The following is a 16808-nucleotide window of genomic DNA, read 5'->3' as shown; positions in this document are numbered from 1 at the left end:
CATATCAATATAAAATAACTTGTCTATTTAATTCAATACTCACTTTATAATCTTCTTTGTCAGATGATTATACCTCTTGACAAATTTGAAAAGTATTTTATTCTTAATATATGTCTAATACACATTTTCTCATTCTTTATTTTTCACTTCATTTTGAGTGTCTCATAAAAATTCTAGGATGCATTTTTATTATTTTAACCCACAGTTAATAAGACTTTGTCATCTAGTAAGTTTAACCTCTTCATATTTCATGCATTGTCAGATTTCTGTCATCTGTTTCCCTCTTTTTATGCTTTCCTGTTCTTTTTCTTTTTTTTTCTTTTGTTACATGGAAAATTTTTCCTTGCTTTTTATTCTAAGAATTTGGAGTTCATTCAGTACAAATCCCTTTATTTGTTTTTAGTATTTGAGCTTATATATTTTTTGCAGTATTCAGAATAATGTAGTTTCTACTGGCTATTTTAAAATGAGAGCATGTTTTTAAGATGGCTTTGGTTAGTTTATATGCTGATTAGTTGGTGATGCTGTGATGATATTTTTTATCCTAGTTTATTTTATTGAAAATGGAACTTGGGAACTAAGACAAGAACTAAATAGCAGAAGAAATATATGCACATAGGATATACACATATATGTGTCCTTTATGTTTTAAAATATTCTCTTCTTCTTCCTAGTCCTCATCTATCTATTTTATGCTATAGTTTTTTCCTCCACAATTTAGTTTATTTAAAGAGTGGATGCTGCCTTCCAAGAGGGTTTTCTTCATCAGGGACTGAAAGGAAAAATGATATGACAGTCTTATATTTCTAGTACATTTAATAATATGCAAAATGTCTTTACATACATTTCTCCAGTTGAACTACACAAAAGCCCTAGATGTTATTCTTCCCATTTTCTAGATAATGAAACTGAAGTCCAGAAAATTTAGTTGTCCAAGATCCCAAGACACCAAGGCCCACAACATAGAAGCAGACATTGAAGATGAAGCAAAGTGGAAACTCAAATCAAAACCATTCTCACTCCAAATACAGTGTCCTTTACGTACAACCTAGATGAACTCATGATGTAGCTGACTCCTGGATTGTATGGAAATGCCACTCAAAGATATCCCACAGGCCAGTCCAGGGCCTGGCATAAGGAAGGAACTGAATTATTGTTTGCTGATTGATGCTCAAATAATGATCCCTTCAAAGCTATATATCATTGTTTTTCTGAATGTCCAGCAGGTGGCACCATATAGCCAAGCAGCTTGGTCACCTCCCTTTGTGTTTTCATTTAATTTTTATTGTATTTTTTCCATTACCATCTAGTCACCTTATAGCCCCCACACCGCATCAGTCACCACACTGTTGTCCATGTCTGAGTCCTTTGTCTTTTTTTATTCAAACCCTCCATCCCCTACTATCCCCCACCCCACTGTCATCCTGCTCTCCATCTATGCATCTGTCCCCATTTTCCTTGTTAGTTCAGTTTATTCATTAGATTCCACATATGAGTGAAATCATTGGTATTTTTCATTTACTAACTGGCTTATTTCACTTAGCATAGTGTTCTCCAGGTCTAACCATACTGTTGAAAAGGGTAAAATTTTATTTTTTTTTTGTTATGGCTGAGTAGTATTCCATTGCATAAATGTCCCATAGTTGTTTTATCCATTCATCAATGGACACTTGGGCTGTTTCCATATCTTGGGAATTGTAAATAATGCTACAATGAACCCAAGGTGCTTGTGTTCTTTCTAATTAGTGTTTTGGGATCCCAGAAGTGGAATAACTGAGTCAAAAGGCAAATCCATTTTTAGTTTTTTGAGGTATCTCCATACTGTTTTCCACAGTGGCTGTACCAATCTGCATCCCCACCAATAGTGCAAAAGGGTTCCCCTTTCTTCACATCCTCGCCAGCACTTGTTTGTTTATTTGTTGGTGAGCCATTCTGACAAGTGTGAGATGGTATCTTATTGTGGTTTTAATTTGCATTTCTCTGATGATTAGTAAGGTTGAGCATTTTTTCACATGTCTATGGGCCATCTGTATGTCGTCTTTGGAGAAGTGTTGATTCAGATGCTTTGCCTATTTTTTAAATGTGTTGTTTGTTTTTCTTTGGTGTTGAGTTTTGTAAGTTCTTTATAAACTTTGGATATTAACCCCTTATCAGATATATTGGCAAATATGTTCTGCCATTCTGTGGGTTGTCTTTTTATTTTGTTGATGATTCCCTTTGCTGTACTAAAACTTTTTAGTTTTATGTAGTCCCATTTGTTTATACTTTTATTTCCCTTGCCTGGGGAGATATAGCCAATAAAAAAACTGCTACGAACAATGTCCAAAATTTTGCTATCTATGTTTTCTTGTAGTATTTTTATGGTTTCACATCTAATATTTAAGTTTTTAATCGATTTTTAATTGATTATTCTGTGTAATGTACGAAGGTGGTCTAGTTTCACTTTTCTGCATATATCTGTCCAATTTTCCCAGTACCATTTATTTAATAAACTACCTTTAGCCTGTTGTATTTGCTTGCTTCCTCTGTCAAATATTGACTATAAAGGTAGGACTTTATTTCTGGGCTTTCTATTCTGTTTCATTTATCTATGTGTCTGTTTTTATGCCAGTACTAGGCTGTTTTGATTACTGTGACCTTGTGGTAGTTTGATATCAGGTAGCATGATTCCTCCAACTTTGTTCTTTTTCAAGAGCACCATTACTGTTTGAGGGCCTTTTGTGGTACCGTATAAATTTTTGAAATATTTGTTCTAGATCTATGAAATACATCATTGGAATCTTGATAGGAATTGCATTCAGTCTATAGATTGCTTTGGGTAGTGTGGACATTTTAATGATGTTAATTCTTCCTATCCATGAACACAGTGTATGCTTCTACTTTTTTGTATCTTCTTCAGTTTCTTTCTTCAGTCTTATAATTTTCTGAGTACAGTTATTTTGCATCCTTGTTAGGTCTATTCCTAGGTACTTTATTATTTTTATAGCAATTGTGAATGGGATTGTTTTCTTAATTTGCCTGTTAGTTCGTTTTTGGCATATAAAAATGCAACTGATCTCTGAATATTAATTTTGTATTCTGGTACTTTGCTGAATTTATTAATCAGTTCTAGTAGTTTCTTGGCAGAATGTTTGGGGTTCTTCATGTACAGTATCATGACATCTGCAAATAATGACAGTTTTACTTGTTCTTCAATTTGGATGCCATTTATTTTTTTCTTCTTGTCTAATCCTGTGGCTAGAACTTCCAGTACTATGTTGAATAAGGAAGGTGAAAACGGACATCCTTGTCTTGTTCCAGATCTTAAGGGGAATGCTTGTAGTTTTTGCCTGTTGAGTATGATGGGGGAAGTAGGTTTGTCATATATGACCTTTATTATGTTTTGGTGTGTTCCCTCTATTCCCACTTTGCTGAAAGTTTTTATCATAAATAGGTTTTGAATGTTATCAAATGGTTTTTCTGCATCTGTCGATGTGATCATGTGGTTTTTATCCTTCATTTTGTTTATGTGATGAATCACACTTACTGATTTGTGAATGTTGTACCAGCCTTGCATTCCCACAGTAAATCCTACTTGATCATGGTGTGTGATCTTTTTGATGTATTGCTGTATTTGGTATGCTAATATTTGGTTGAGGATTTTAGCATCTATGTTCATCAGAAATATTGGCTTATAATTCACTTTTTTTATTGTGTCTTTATCTGGTTTTCAAATTAGGATAATGATGGCCTTGTAAAATGAGTTTGGGAGCTTTTCTTCCCCTTGAGTTATGAAATAGTTTAAAAAGGAGAGATGTTAGATCTTCTTGGAATATTTGGTAAAATTTAAATGTAAAGCCATCCACTCCAAACCTTTTGTTTGTTGGTAGTTTTTTGATTACTGCTTCAATTTCAATAGATGTAATCTGTCTATTAAGAATCCATGATTCTTCCTGAATTACTTTCAGAAGATGATATGTTTCTAGGAATTTATGCATTTCATCCAGGTTGTCCAGTTTGTTGGCATATATCGTTGTTCATAATATTTTCTTATAATGCTTTGTATTTCTTTGGTATGAGTTGTCATTTCTCCTCTTTCTTTTCTGGTTTTGTTTATTTGCGTCCTTTCCATTCTTGCCTTGATGAGTCTGGTTAAAGGTTTATCAATCTTGTTTATATTTTCAAAGAACCAGCTCTTGTTTTCATTGGCCTTTTGCATTGTGTTTTTTTAGACTATTTTTTTCTTTCTGCTCTGAATACTATTACTTCCACTCACTTTGGCTTTGTTTGTTGTTCCTGTTCAAGTTCCTTTAATTATAAAGTTAGATTGTTTATATGAGCTTTTTCTTGTTTTTTGTGTGTGTGTTTTTTTGTTTTTTTTTTTTACTTAGACCTGTAATACTAAGAATTTCCCTCTTAGGATTGCTTTCCCAGTGTCCCACAGATTTGGGATTGTTGTGTCCTTATTTTCACTTGTTTCAAGGTCTCTTTTAATTTCTTCTTTGATCTCACTGTTGACCCATTCATTGTTTAATAACATGGTGTTTAGCTTCCATGTCTTTGAGTATTTTTCAGCGTTCTTCATATGATTGAATTCTAGGTTTATAGCACTGTGGTCAAAGAAGATGCTTGATATGATTTCAGTCTTCTTAAATTTATTGAGACTTGTTTTATGTCTTAACATGTAGTCTATTTTACAAAACATTCCAAGTGCACTTGAAAAGTATGTATATTCTACTGCTTTGGGATGAAATGCTATGAAGATATCAATTCAATCCATTTGACGTAGTGAGTCACTTAAGACTACTATCTCCTTGTTGATTTTCTATCTGGAAGATCTATCCATAGAAGTCAATGGGGTGTTAAAATTCCTGACTATGACTGTATTTCTGTTTATCTCTCCCTTTATGTCCATCAAGATTTGCTTCACATATTTTTGTGCTTTTATGTTGGGTGCATAAATGTTTACTAGGGTTATATCCTCTTGTTAGGTTGTTCCCTTTATCATTATGTAGTGACCTTATTTGTCTCATTCTGTATCCTTGGTTTTAATGTCTATTTTGTTAAATATAAGTACTACTACCCTAGCTTTTTTTTCCTTTCCACTTGCATGAAATATCTTTTTCCATTCTTTTATTTTTAGTCTGTGTGCATCTTTCAATTTAAGGTGAGTATCTTGGAGGCAGCATGTATATGGGTCCTATTTTCTTATCCATTCAGGTATCCCATATATTTTGGTTGGAGCATTTAGGCCATTACATTTAAGGTGATTATTGATAGATATGCATGTAGTGCTATTTTATTGTTAGACTGTTTTCCTCTATTTTTTTCTTTCTCTTTTTCTTCGTCTTCCTAATGTAAGCCCTTTAACATTTGTTGCAGTACTGGTTTGGTGTTAACGAACTCCTGTAGCTTTTTCTTGCCTGGGAAGCTCCTTATTTCTTTGTTGATCTTAAATGATATCCTTGTGAATAAAGTAGCCTTGGTTGCAGGTCCTTGCTTTTCATCACCTTGAATATTTCACACCTCTCCCTTCTGGCCTGAAAGGTTTTGTTGAGAAATCAGTTGACACCCTAATTGGTGCTCCCCTATATGTAACTACCTACTTTTCTGTTGTGGCTTTTAGGATTCTTTCTTTGTCATTTTAATTATGATGTATCTCCTTGTAGGCCTTTGGATCCATGTCGTTTAGGGCTCTCTGAGCTTCCTAAACTTGTGTGACTTTTTCCTTCATCAGAATAGGGAAGTTTTCAGGCATTATTTCTTCAAATAGGTTCTCAATCCTTTGCTTGCTCTCTTCTCCTTCTGGCATTCCCATGATGCGGGCACTATTATGCTTCATTTTATCCAAAATGTTTCTGAAGCTCGAACTATTTACCGTCCACTGTTATGGAAAGCTTAAGGATTTGATCTCTCAAGTCAGTTGATGGTTGGTAAACATAAGTGGGCGTTTCACATACTATGAGACATCATGAACGGTCATTTGTATACAGTGACCTCAGGTCAAAATGTTGAAATTACACATCGGTTTCTGGGCAGAATGCCGGAAAATTCCCACGAGAAAAAGTAGGTTTAAGGTCCAGCTTTGTAGTTCACTTGAAGCAAAAGGTTTTTTCCTCTTCCTGAGCATAACTGCTCTGACATAAGCTAAAAGAACCCAATAAATAAAGATTAGGTTCAGTAGTTGAGCAGTGGGATTTGATGTTTGTTTTCACTGTGAACCAGATAAACAGGCATATGTAGATAAAATATTTTGGAAATGGAGTTTTCCGAATCAGCTTTGTGTATAAGCTTTGAACATGTCAGAAATTGACAGGTTTATTAAATCTTGTTATCAAGGTCACTTTTCCCCTTACTCCCTTTGAACTGCTTGGTCCCTTTCCCTACTGCTTAGGAAGGTGTGGCATGATTCTGTGTTTTGAGCCTGTATGTTGCATCTGTGAAATGCACTCACGCTTAAGCACTGAGCTGAGTGCATAGAAACTGTTATGCTTCTCATGTTATGTAATCTCTGAATTGGTATGTAGCAAATAAATAATTTTCTAAAGTTGTTTTGTTGCTTGTTTTGTAATAAAACTATGTGAAATACTGGAAAAAAATGTTCTTAAGCTCTCCTCATTTTTTTAAAATTCTTTTTTTCTTTTTGCTGTTCTGCCTGGATGTTTTTTCCTACCTTATTTTCCAATCAAATCACTGACTTGATCCTCTGCTTCATCTAGCCTACTGTTTATTCTTTTCAGTGTGATATTTATTTCAGATATTGCATTCTTTATTTCTGACTGGTCCTTTTTTATGGTTTCTGTGTCTTTTTTCATGCTGTTGAGTATCCTTGCAATCATTGCTCTAAACTCTCTATCTGATAAATTGCTTACCTCCATTTTATCTAGCTCTTCTTCTGGAGAATTCCCATGTTCTTTCATTTTTGGACCTGTTTCTTTGTCTTCCCATTTTGGCTGTGTATTTGTATGTGTCTCTATGTGTTAGGTAGATCTGCAAAGATTCTGGTGTAGTCCTTTGTCAGACACTGCTTGTGACTGGTTCTGGTCAATCTGCTTGGAGATATCAGTGATCCACAGTGTGTGCCTCTCTCTGCTGGGCTTCCTTTTGTGCAGAACAAATGGGGTTGTTCACCAAGATCTGCTGTTACTGGCACTGGGCCCCGGGGAGGGTCAGCTGAAGTCCCATAGAACTGCATGAGATCCACCATAGTTGTTAAACTAATCAATGATAAAGCCTCAAGCTGTAATCAGCAGCCCAGCTTAGGCTCCACAGGATGGGGCAGAGTAATTCCTGCCAGTGGGACTACTGCTTCCCTTCAGGCTGATGCCTTTTGGAGAGGAGTGCTCTGCTTGAGAAAGGTGGCTTCTGCACTTTGGGGAATGACTCAGCCCAGGGATCCTGGTGGCTTTTCCTTCAGTTCTCTCCCCAGAGCCACCAACCCCAAATTCTCCTCAAGCGTCTCTAGTCCACTCTGCCTTCCCTCTGCCAGAGCCCCAGGTAAGTTGCTGCAAGTGAAACTTTGTGCATTGGCCCTTTAAGAGGCTCTCTGAGTTTCTAATTATCTCTCCCTGACAGATAGAAACCCTGCTGCCTTCCACAGCTAGCTATTATCTGGGCTCCTTTCTTGCTCTGGTGCCATAGTCTGGGGAGCCCATCTTTGGGTTTAGACCCCACTTTTCTCAGGGGCAACCACCTGGCCACTGAACTATCCCTCCAGAACTTCAGCTGTTGCCCAGGGGAGCCCAGCCAGCACTCTTGCGCCTCCACTGCACTCCATACCAGTCTGGTTGTGGGTTCACCTGCCTTTTAAGTCAAGCCATTGAATTCCATACAGTTGAGAATTTCAAAAGCAAAACCACGATTGAAAATATAAGAAAATAAAGGAGATATATTTTTTAAACATGGGCTAAAATTTACATACATACATAACTATACCATATTTTTAATAAAAAATTTAAATAATTTGTCAAAATTCCTTAAATTTATTTATTTAGTTGGCCTTGGGGAGGCTACTCTTTTACACATGTCAGCGTTGTTCTCCTGACCGCTTCTGGCCCACCGGATGCCTCTGTAGACTACACAGTGCCTCATCCATCCCTGTGTGGGGTGGGGTAGGCGTGCTCTGTCCAGGATTCCCCCAGCGCTTCTTCTGGAGAGCAGAGATCACACCCTACTCATCTCTCATGTCCAACCTCTTGTTCCATAAATGTAAATAGAGTGAACGTCTTAACCCTTCATTCTTCTCCTGTGCGGTTTTTGGAAGGTGGCAGGTCATAGAACACTTAAAGAGGGGTGTTCTTGTCCTAGCTAGTGGGTCACAGGCTGACAGGTGTGGAAGCCTAAGGAGGAAATGAGAAATGTCCCTCCGCTCTGACGCAGCACACAGGCCGCAGGGAGCGTGTGTGCCCGGTTCCATCAGCCGCTGGAGATAAGCGCTCAGGCACACTTGTGTTTAGATCACTGTTTTCTACTTCTCTCTTTTAACCTTAATTTTTTCTGATGCTCAGGTGAAAAAGGGGATTATATGAGAGAGAGATTTTACTAAAGAGCATTTAATACCAAGTCATTTAGAGCAAGATTTTAAAATGTATTTTATGATCCTGAGATAATTATCAGCTAAGTATGAATCACCTACTGGAAGTTGAGAACTGTGGTCAAAAGAAGTATAAAGTGTTTCCTCTGGAAGCTTTTTGTCAACTTGGAATTGTAGCCTATCATACCTGTAGTCTATTAGGGCCCAGCATAAGATAGTATTCATTAAAGTGCTGACATTCTTAATAGCTCTGTGCTAGCAATCCAATTAAGGAGGATGAACCACCATTGTTGGGCATTTAACCACATGCCTCTATATTGGATAATTTTTAGTTACTAATTTTATTTTTAGCTCCAAAGAAAGATCCTATAGAATAGCTAATTATCCTTAACTTATAGAAGAGCAAACTTAAGCTCAGAAAGTTTCAGTAACTTGTACAGATCATATAGCAAGTAAAAGGCATGGTCAAGATTCAGACTCTAATCTGTGACTTACTAAGCCTGTAAGTTATCTTTCCACCTGCCCCCAGGACTATTCAGAATGGGCTGGGATTGTCAGCAAGTCTTCGTGGCAGGGGTGCAACTTGAGTTTAGAGGGTTTCATACAAAATTTGATAGATGGTAAGTAGATGTGTCTGCATCCACCAGCATCCTGAAGGGAAAGAGATGGAAAACTTAAAGTGGTCATTAAAGAAAGTTTAATGAAGAGACTGTTTACAAAGGTGTGCGGGGTTATGGAGACCAACAAGGGGGAATGAGACACTCAGGAAAGGTTCCCACCTCCAGGCTCAAGGAAAAGGGAGAGAATGGCATGGCAGAAACCCAGCATGGCTGTGGGCAGACAGGTTTCCCTTGCACCTCCACCGCACTCTGTACCAGTCTCGTTGCAGGTTCCACCTGCCTTTTAAGTGAAGCCATTAAATTGCATACAGTTGAGAACTTCAAAAGCAAAACCGCAATTGAAAATATAAGAAAATAGGGGACTTCCGGCAAGATGGAGGAATAGGTGGACGCACCGTACTTCCTCGTACAACCAAGATTAGAAAACCAATAATTTACAACAATAATTTACTATCAGAATAACACCCAGATCCGGCAGAGGATTTATCTGAATGGAAGTCGGGCAGCCAAGAAGTTGAAGTAGACGCGTTCATCTGGACTGGTAGGAGAAGACGAGCCGGCGGGCGCGGGGCAGGCTTGGGTCGGCGGCTCGCGGAGGTCGGGGAAAGGTTTGGCGCAAAATCGGCGCAAAAGCCATCTGGGGTGCAAGAAGGCAGCGGCGATCCCTGAGTACGCAAGCTGCGGCTGGCAGACCCAGAGGGGCAGCGATTGTGGACCAGGGCAGAACTCGCAGCCCGGAAGCCCAGAGAAGGGTCTGAGTCCAGGGGAACGGAACTACTGCCATTGTTTTCTCCCGTCCCGCTCCCGCCCCACCCCCACATATAACGTCACAATCTAGTGACGGGGGTGCCCAGCCCCGGTGAGCACCTAAGGCTCCGCCCCCCACCGTAACAAGAGCGACCAGACGAAAAAAAAAGGAGAGACGGGGAAAAAAATATGTTTTCAACAGAGCAGATCAGTCCCCCAGGACTCATCCTTTTGAGCAACCAAGAATTAGCCAATCTATCAGATGCGCAGTTCAAAACACTGGTGATCAGAAAGCTCACGGAACTGGTGGATTTTGGACGAAATTTAGATGAAAGAATGCAGATTACCATAAAACAGATGCAGGAAGACACGCGGAGGAGAGCCAATAGTGAAAGGAAGGAATATGAGTCTCAAAACAATACAGTGGACCAGAAGGAAGATAGAATCAACCAAGCAGGAAAGCATGATGAAATAAGAATTCAAAAAATTGAGGAAAAGATTAAGAGCATCCAAGACACCTTTAAACGTTCCAATATCCGAATTATAGGGGTACCAGAATCGGAAGGGGAAAAGCAACAGATTGAGCACATATTTGAACAAATAATAAAGGAGAACTTCCCCAATCTGGCAAAGGGAACAGTCTTCCAAGAAATCCAAGAAGCTCAGAGAGCCCCAAAGAAGTTGGACCCAAGAAGACACACACCAAGGCACATCATAATTACATTAGCCAAGGTAAAAACGAAGGAGAGAATCCTAGAAGCAGCAAGAGGTAAGGGGACAGTCACCTACAAAGGAGTTCCCATCAGACTGTCAGCTGATTTCTCCAAAGAGACCTTACAGGCAAGAAGGGGCTGGAAAGAAATATTCCAAGTCATGAAAGACAAGGACCTACATCCCAGATTGCTCTATCCAGCAAAGCTCTCATTTAGAATGGAAGGGCAGATAAAGTGCTTCTCAGATAAGGTCAAGTTCAAGGAGTTCATCATCACCAAGCCCTTATTTTATGAAATGCTAAAGGGACTTATCTAAGAAAAGAAGATAAAGAAAAGACATGTATAGTAAAAGGACAGCAAACTCACAAATATTAACAACCACACCTAAAGCAAAACCAAAAGAAACTAAGTAACAATTAGAACAGGAACAGAACCACAGAAATGGAGGGCACATGGAGGGTTAGCAGCAGGGGCGTGGGAGGAGGAGAGAGGGGGAAAAGGTATAGAGAATAAGTAGCATAGATGGTAGGTTGAAAATAGATAGGGGGAGGGCAAGAATAGTACGGGAAATGTAGAAACTGAAGAACTCATAAGTATGACACATGGACATGAACTAAAGGGGGAAATGTGGGTGGGAGGGGGGTACAGGGTGGAGGGGAGAGAAGGGGGAAATGGGACAACTGTAATAGCATAATCAATAAAATATATTAAAAAAAAACAACACCAAAAAAAAAAAAAAAGAAAATATAAGAAAATAAAGGGTTTCAGAGCTGTGGCCAGGGTTACAGAGTCCCCTGCCAAACTTCACCCAGGTGAGGGAATGGAGAGTAGAGGTGGAGGGAGCAAACCCAGCGTCCCTCTTTTCATGCCCCCACACGTCCTGTTCAGCCCCCCGCCCCACCCCCACTGCTGTCAAGAGACCCAGTGTGGGTGTGGTCTGTAGAGATCCACCTCAGGATACCCGCCCGCCCCGAGCAGGGCAAGAAGAATGGAGAGCTGACTGGGGATGGAGGGACAGGAAATAGCCTGAGTGTTGTTGTAGGGAAGGAAGCAGCACATGCACTGCTATAGGCCGAGCGGCTCCAGTGGCCTCTGCTGGGGCCTGTACAGTGTCGGAGGTGCTGGGAAGTGCAGGCACAGAGGCCTGGTGGAATTCCCAAATGTCAAGTGACAGTGCCTGATCTTAAGTCAATAGTCATTAGTAAGACAGTTTTCTTTCACATGTGTCAGTGTTAATTTATTTCTTCTGTAGAACAGAGTAGAGGGAGATAGCCTAGAAAAATGACAGAGGGAGGGTGGCAAAGGTGAGAGACACCGGAGGTGGCTAGCTGCCATCCACCAGGCATGCGGGAGTGAGGGCAGGTCCCCTCGGAGTTAATCTGGCTCTCTCTGTGTTACAGTGACCTACGGGATGATGAGCTCCGGCGTGTACTACTACACTCGCATCATGTCACAACTGTTCCTAGACACCCCAGTGTCCAAAACGGAGAAAACTAGCTTTAAAACTCTTTCTTCAGTGGAAGACTTCTGGAAGGTATTTGCAAATGACTTTGAAAGTACCTTGTTTTCACTGAAAATTGTTCATTTAGCTTCACAAGTTCAGTGGGCAGTATCTGCAGGGTTAAGATAAGAAAGGTAACTATAAGTCTGTAGCCTCACCGCAGGTAGAGTGTTTCATACTTAACTTGTTTAATCCTTGTAGTAACCATACAAGGTAAGTACTAATATTCCTCATGTTGTAAATGAATCTCAGTTTGATTCAGTGATTCCACATGGTCAGGGAATGAGAAAAATGGTCTTTATTCTAGTCTGACAGACACTTTCTCACCTGTTTTCTAATTCATGCAGTCATTCACAATTCAGTATTTGTTGAGTATCTCTTAGGATCTAAGGCCCATAGTGCAAAACTTAGGTGTTTTGTCTTGCCTTTTTCCCGTTTTTTGTGTCTTTGTTGATGATGGCAGGTACCCCATGACAGTGCATGATACAAGGTAGGCACATTCTTTCAAAGATCTCTAATGTAAAATTCAACCCAGCCTTTTACCAAAGTGTCACAGATTCCCGCATAAGTAATGAATAAGTAAGAGGATAAGTAATGAATGATACCATAGGAAAAACATTAAAGTAATCTGGGAAAACTGGGCTCAGAATCTACAAAATTTGGGGAAGGGGGAATTGGAAAGGAAATTATTGTTTCTTCCTGGGGAGGTACTTTCTAAAATTTTTGTAAGACCCTAGTGTCAGAGCTACTTATTTTAAAGAAAAAGGAAACTGGATCACAGGAAGCTGTTCATTCTAAAGCCTAAAAATATTTGGCACCCAAAACTACACTTGCACAACCTGAATATGTTCCTACTTGAACCGTGCGAATCAGTTCATCTCTATTGATCATCTGATAAGACATTGAGAAAGGCTAGATTTCTTTCCAGTAGGCAAACTAACAGGAAACTTCTCATATACACACAATTCCTTGATAATAAATGCCAAGTTCTAAAAGCAGCTGGGCGGCGTTGGAGAGTTCACCTTAAGAAAATTGCCCAAACAATGAAAAGATCCACCAGGTGGCAGACTAATAATCAAAATCTATAGCCTTTTCCTTTCTAAACAAGTTTAAAACCATAGTATTCGTTATTAACTATTTTAATAAGGGATAATAAAGTTGATACTGGCTGTGGGTCTATGTAAACAGTCTGCTGCACCCCCACTTTCAGTCCTAAAGCAAAAATCAGAGCTTCCATTTAGTAAGCTCCCACTGTATGCTTATTGCTCTGTGAAATGATGCAGAGAAAATTATCATGACCCCTACACAGGGATGACACACAAATTTGTAGAGGGTTCTGTATTTTTTTTTAAAATTCCCTGCTTATCATTCATTTGAAATACTACACTCATTTTAAAAAATTAAAATTCTTTTTTTAAAGATTTTATTTATTTATTTTTTTAGAGAGAGGGGAAGGGAGGGAGAAAGACAGGGAGAGAAACATCAATGTGTGGTTTCCACTTGAGTGTCCCTTACAGGGGACCTGGCTTGCAATGCAGGCATGTGCCCTGACTGGGAATTGAACCAGTGACTCTTTGGTTCACAGTCCAGCACTCAGTACTGCGACACACTAGCCAGGGCAAAAAAAAAAACTAAAATTCTTTAAATAATAGCATCCTATCAATGTGGTGGCAGCAAACAGAACACTGCAAAAGACAAAAAATATTTTGCAGCATTTACAAAAATATATTGCACAAAGTCCTATCTAGGATTTTTTAAAATAAATTAATATTCATAATATTTCTACCACAACTCCTAAATTTAGTTATACATAGGAAATTTTACTTTATTTGTTTATTTATTCTATATTTATGAAACATCTGAATACACTTTATCCTTTTTATCTGCAAAGGCATTATTTCCAGTTCTAACAATATTGAAAAAAAATGCTACTCTAGTCCTGGCTGCTGTGCCTCAGTGGATTGAGCACTGGCCTGTGAACCAAGGGGTTGCCGGTTCAATTCCCAGTCAGGGCACATGACTGGATTACAGGCCAGGTCCCCAGTACAGGGTACGGGAGAGGCAACCACACATTGGTGTTTCTGTCCCTCTCCTTCCTTCCCCTCTCTCTAAAAAATAAATTAAATATTTTTTAAAATGCTACTTTATGTACTTTTTGTGTATTTAAAGACTTTTGTGCAATATACATAAAATTTCAGAAAACCAGTCAGCACTATTGTTTTATCTTTTTCTGAAAATATAGCATTGACACAAAAAAAGGTCTTAACCCAGTAAACATTAAATTATTTTAAGTTAAAACATCTTTAACACCTGAGTGCTTTGCAGATATCTCATTTGTAAATTCTGCTCAGTAAAATAGTCTAAACATTAAATATTAACTAGAACCAAAATAAGTGTCACAGGAATCTAGTGAGAATGGCCAACAGTAGTAATGAAAGGCAAATGCCAACCAAAGCCAGTACAAAGTGCTGTTGTAAGAAAAATTATAATCATAGTGTAATGGTTTCACAAATTTGCCTCACTGGACAGTCTACTTTATTAACCATCAGTGGAATAAAACCATGAGCCTTGAAAAGATTCAGAGCACGTTAGTGTTTTCTTTTCAGCAAAATTGGAAACAAAACCTGAAAATATCAAAAGATTGGATTTCTTGGTTTCTGTTCATCCCGTGAAATGAAAACTGCAGGCTCATCCCAAAGGGTTGAGCCTCGTTGAGACCTGAAAACCCTATTTACGTATTTGTTTAGATCCAGTTCATATCCTTTGAAATCGTCTGTAGTAAACATGCAAAAGATGAACATTACAGGTGTGGGAACCCAGGCTCAATGGAGGATCCTGCTCCAGGCCTCACAACTAGCAAATGATGGTATAAGATCCAACTTCGGTCTCTCTGACAGCAAAACCTACCCTTGTCACTCTACTGTGTTCACAGAGTGCTACGCTGTTGGTCATGCAAACTTTCCAGGAAGGAGCAAGGCAGCCGCTGAGCTTGGAGCTTTTCAAAAATGTTTCCTGTGCTTTCAGTTCACAGAAGGTGCCTTACTGGATGGGCTGTACTGGAAGACACAGCCCAGCAACAGAAATGAAGCTGACAACCGAAGCTTCATCTACTATGAGAACCTCCTGTTAGGGGTACCACGGATACGGCAACTCAAAGTCAGAAATGGATCCTGTTCTATCCCCCAGGACTTGAGAGATGAGATTAAAGAGTGCTATGACGTCTACTCTGTCAGTAGCGAAGACAGGGCTCCATTCGGTCCGAGAAATGGAACCGCGTGAGTGTCTATGGCTCCCGTGGCCATGTGCCCTGGCCTCCCACTGACATTCACTTGTATTCTTTCCTTCCTTCCTTCCTTCCTCCCTCCCCCCCTTCCTTCCTTCCTTTATTCCTAGCCTTCACTTGCCCCTTCTACTTCTTTACCTTCTACTTCTAAAATCTTCATCCTTAAGTCTTAAAACCCTTGCTTTTGAGATCCCTCTTGGAAGCTCCCTCTAGTTAACAAATCCACTGAACAATTCTCAGTCTTCCTCCCAATCAGCCTCTCTGCAGAGTGTGCCAGTGTTGGTAACTCATTTTTTTGACTTTTGTGAGTGACACTGAACTTAGGTTCTCTTAATTCTGTAACCCCTTCTTTTCTCCCCTCCCCTGTCTTACTCCCAGGTTCTATATTCAAATCTCTGCCTTGTCTTTCCTTATATTCTCTCCTTTGAAACTTAGATAGCTCCCAGTCTCATCTCCATTTGATATTCATCATCTCTTCAACAAATATACTGAGTGTCAACAAGTGCCCAACAAGTTCCAGGACAGGTCTTTTTCCCCTCCAGCACTACCCTGGGAGCAGCAGTGAACACAGCAGAAGCAAGTGTCCTGTCTCCACAGACCTTACATTCTACAGATAGAAGACATATTCTACTTGTGTGTCCCACCAGCTCCTAGAATTCAGTATACCCCAAACTGGACTTGTCACTTTCTTATTGGATTTGCTGTCCTCCTGTTGATGGCATCACCATCTTGGCATCGTGCCCAGTGACAGTGCAGAGGCATCCTTGAGATACCCCTTTTCCCTTGGCCCAGTTTCCAAAGCAGTTGCCAAGTTCTGTCGACACTCACTGCTGTGGAGGCACTCTCTGTCCTTCTTTCTCTTTCTTGTGCCCGCCCCCCCCACCCCCGCACCCTGAGTCACTGCTTTAGTTCAGGCCTTGTCACCTCTTGGTCATTGCAGGGACTGCTGACTGTGCTGTGTCAGGGTCCCAGCCCCAGGACTCATAGCTCTCAACATATAGTCATATTTGTGACTAAGTTCATTACAGTGAGATCATAACGAAAAGGCAGCAAAAAGTGGAGGCACATGGGGCAAAGTCCAGACAAAACAAAGGGCAAGCTTCCAGAAGTCTCCCAGTGGCCTCACATGGGAGGGCTTAATTACTCCAGTGATCATTTGTAACAACACATGTAAAATCTTATCTGCTGGAGAAGTTCATTAGGTTTCTAGCATCCAGCATGTTAACTGGCTTAACGTGCTCAGCTCAGCTAGGTACCCTCTGCCTGGCACGTACCAAAATCCCAGACTCCCAGAAGGAAAACCTAAGCCACCTTATCTGTACAGACAGCTTAAGTACAGTGAGCCACTCTTGCCAGCCAGGAAAGTTTCCTGTCAGTGTAGGGTTCTGTTTATCAGTCACATTCCAGATGCCAGCCAAGGCCCAACCTTGCA

At 39.8% G+C, this 16808-nt stretch overlaps 1 protein-coding gene and 1 non-coding gene across 2 annotated transcripts in view; both read left to right on the top strand.

The window, feature by feature from the left end:
* PKD2 (polycystin 2, transient receptor potential cation channel) overlaps nt 1-16808 on the top strand; it is a 65028-nt gene that overhangs the window by 14248 nt on the left and 33972 nt on the right. The window contains exons 3-4 of the mRNA XM_028506068.2: nt 11993-12126; nt 15118-15368. Of these exons, the coding sequence (XP_028361869.1) occupies nt 11993-12126; nt 15118-15368 (385 nt within the window). The remainder of the gene's footprint in view (nt 1-11992; nt 12127-15117; nt 15369-16808) is intronic.
* LOC114493619 lies at nt 13337-13440 on the top strand. Its single transcript, XR_003684243.1, has one exon. It is a non-coding gene; the product is annotated as a U6 spliceosomal RNA (small nuclear RNA).

This window comes from Phyllostomus discolor, chromosome 1 (assembly GCF_004126475.2).
Source record: "Phyllostomus discolor isolate MPI-MPIP mPhyDis1 chromosome 1, mPhyDis1.pri.v3, whole genome shotgun sequence".
NCBI lineage: Eukaryota > Metazoa > Chordata > Mammalia > Chiroptera > Phyllostomidae > Phyllostomus > Phyllostomus discolor.
Note: the sequence above shows the minus strand (reverse complement) of the source record. Positions and strands in the feature narration are given on the sequence as shown.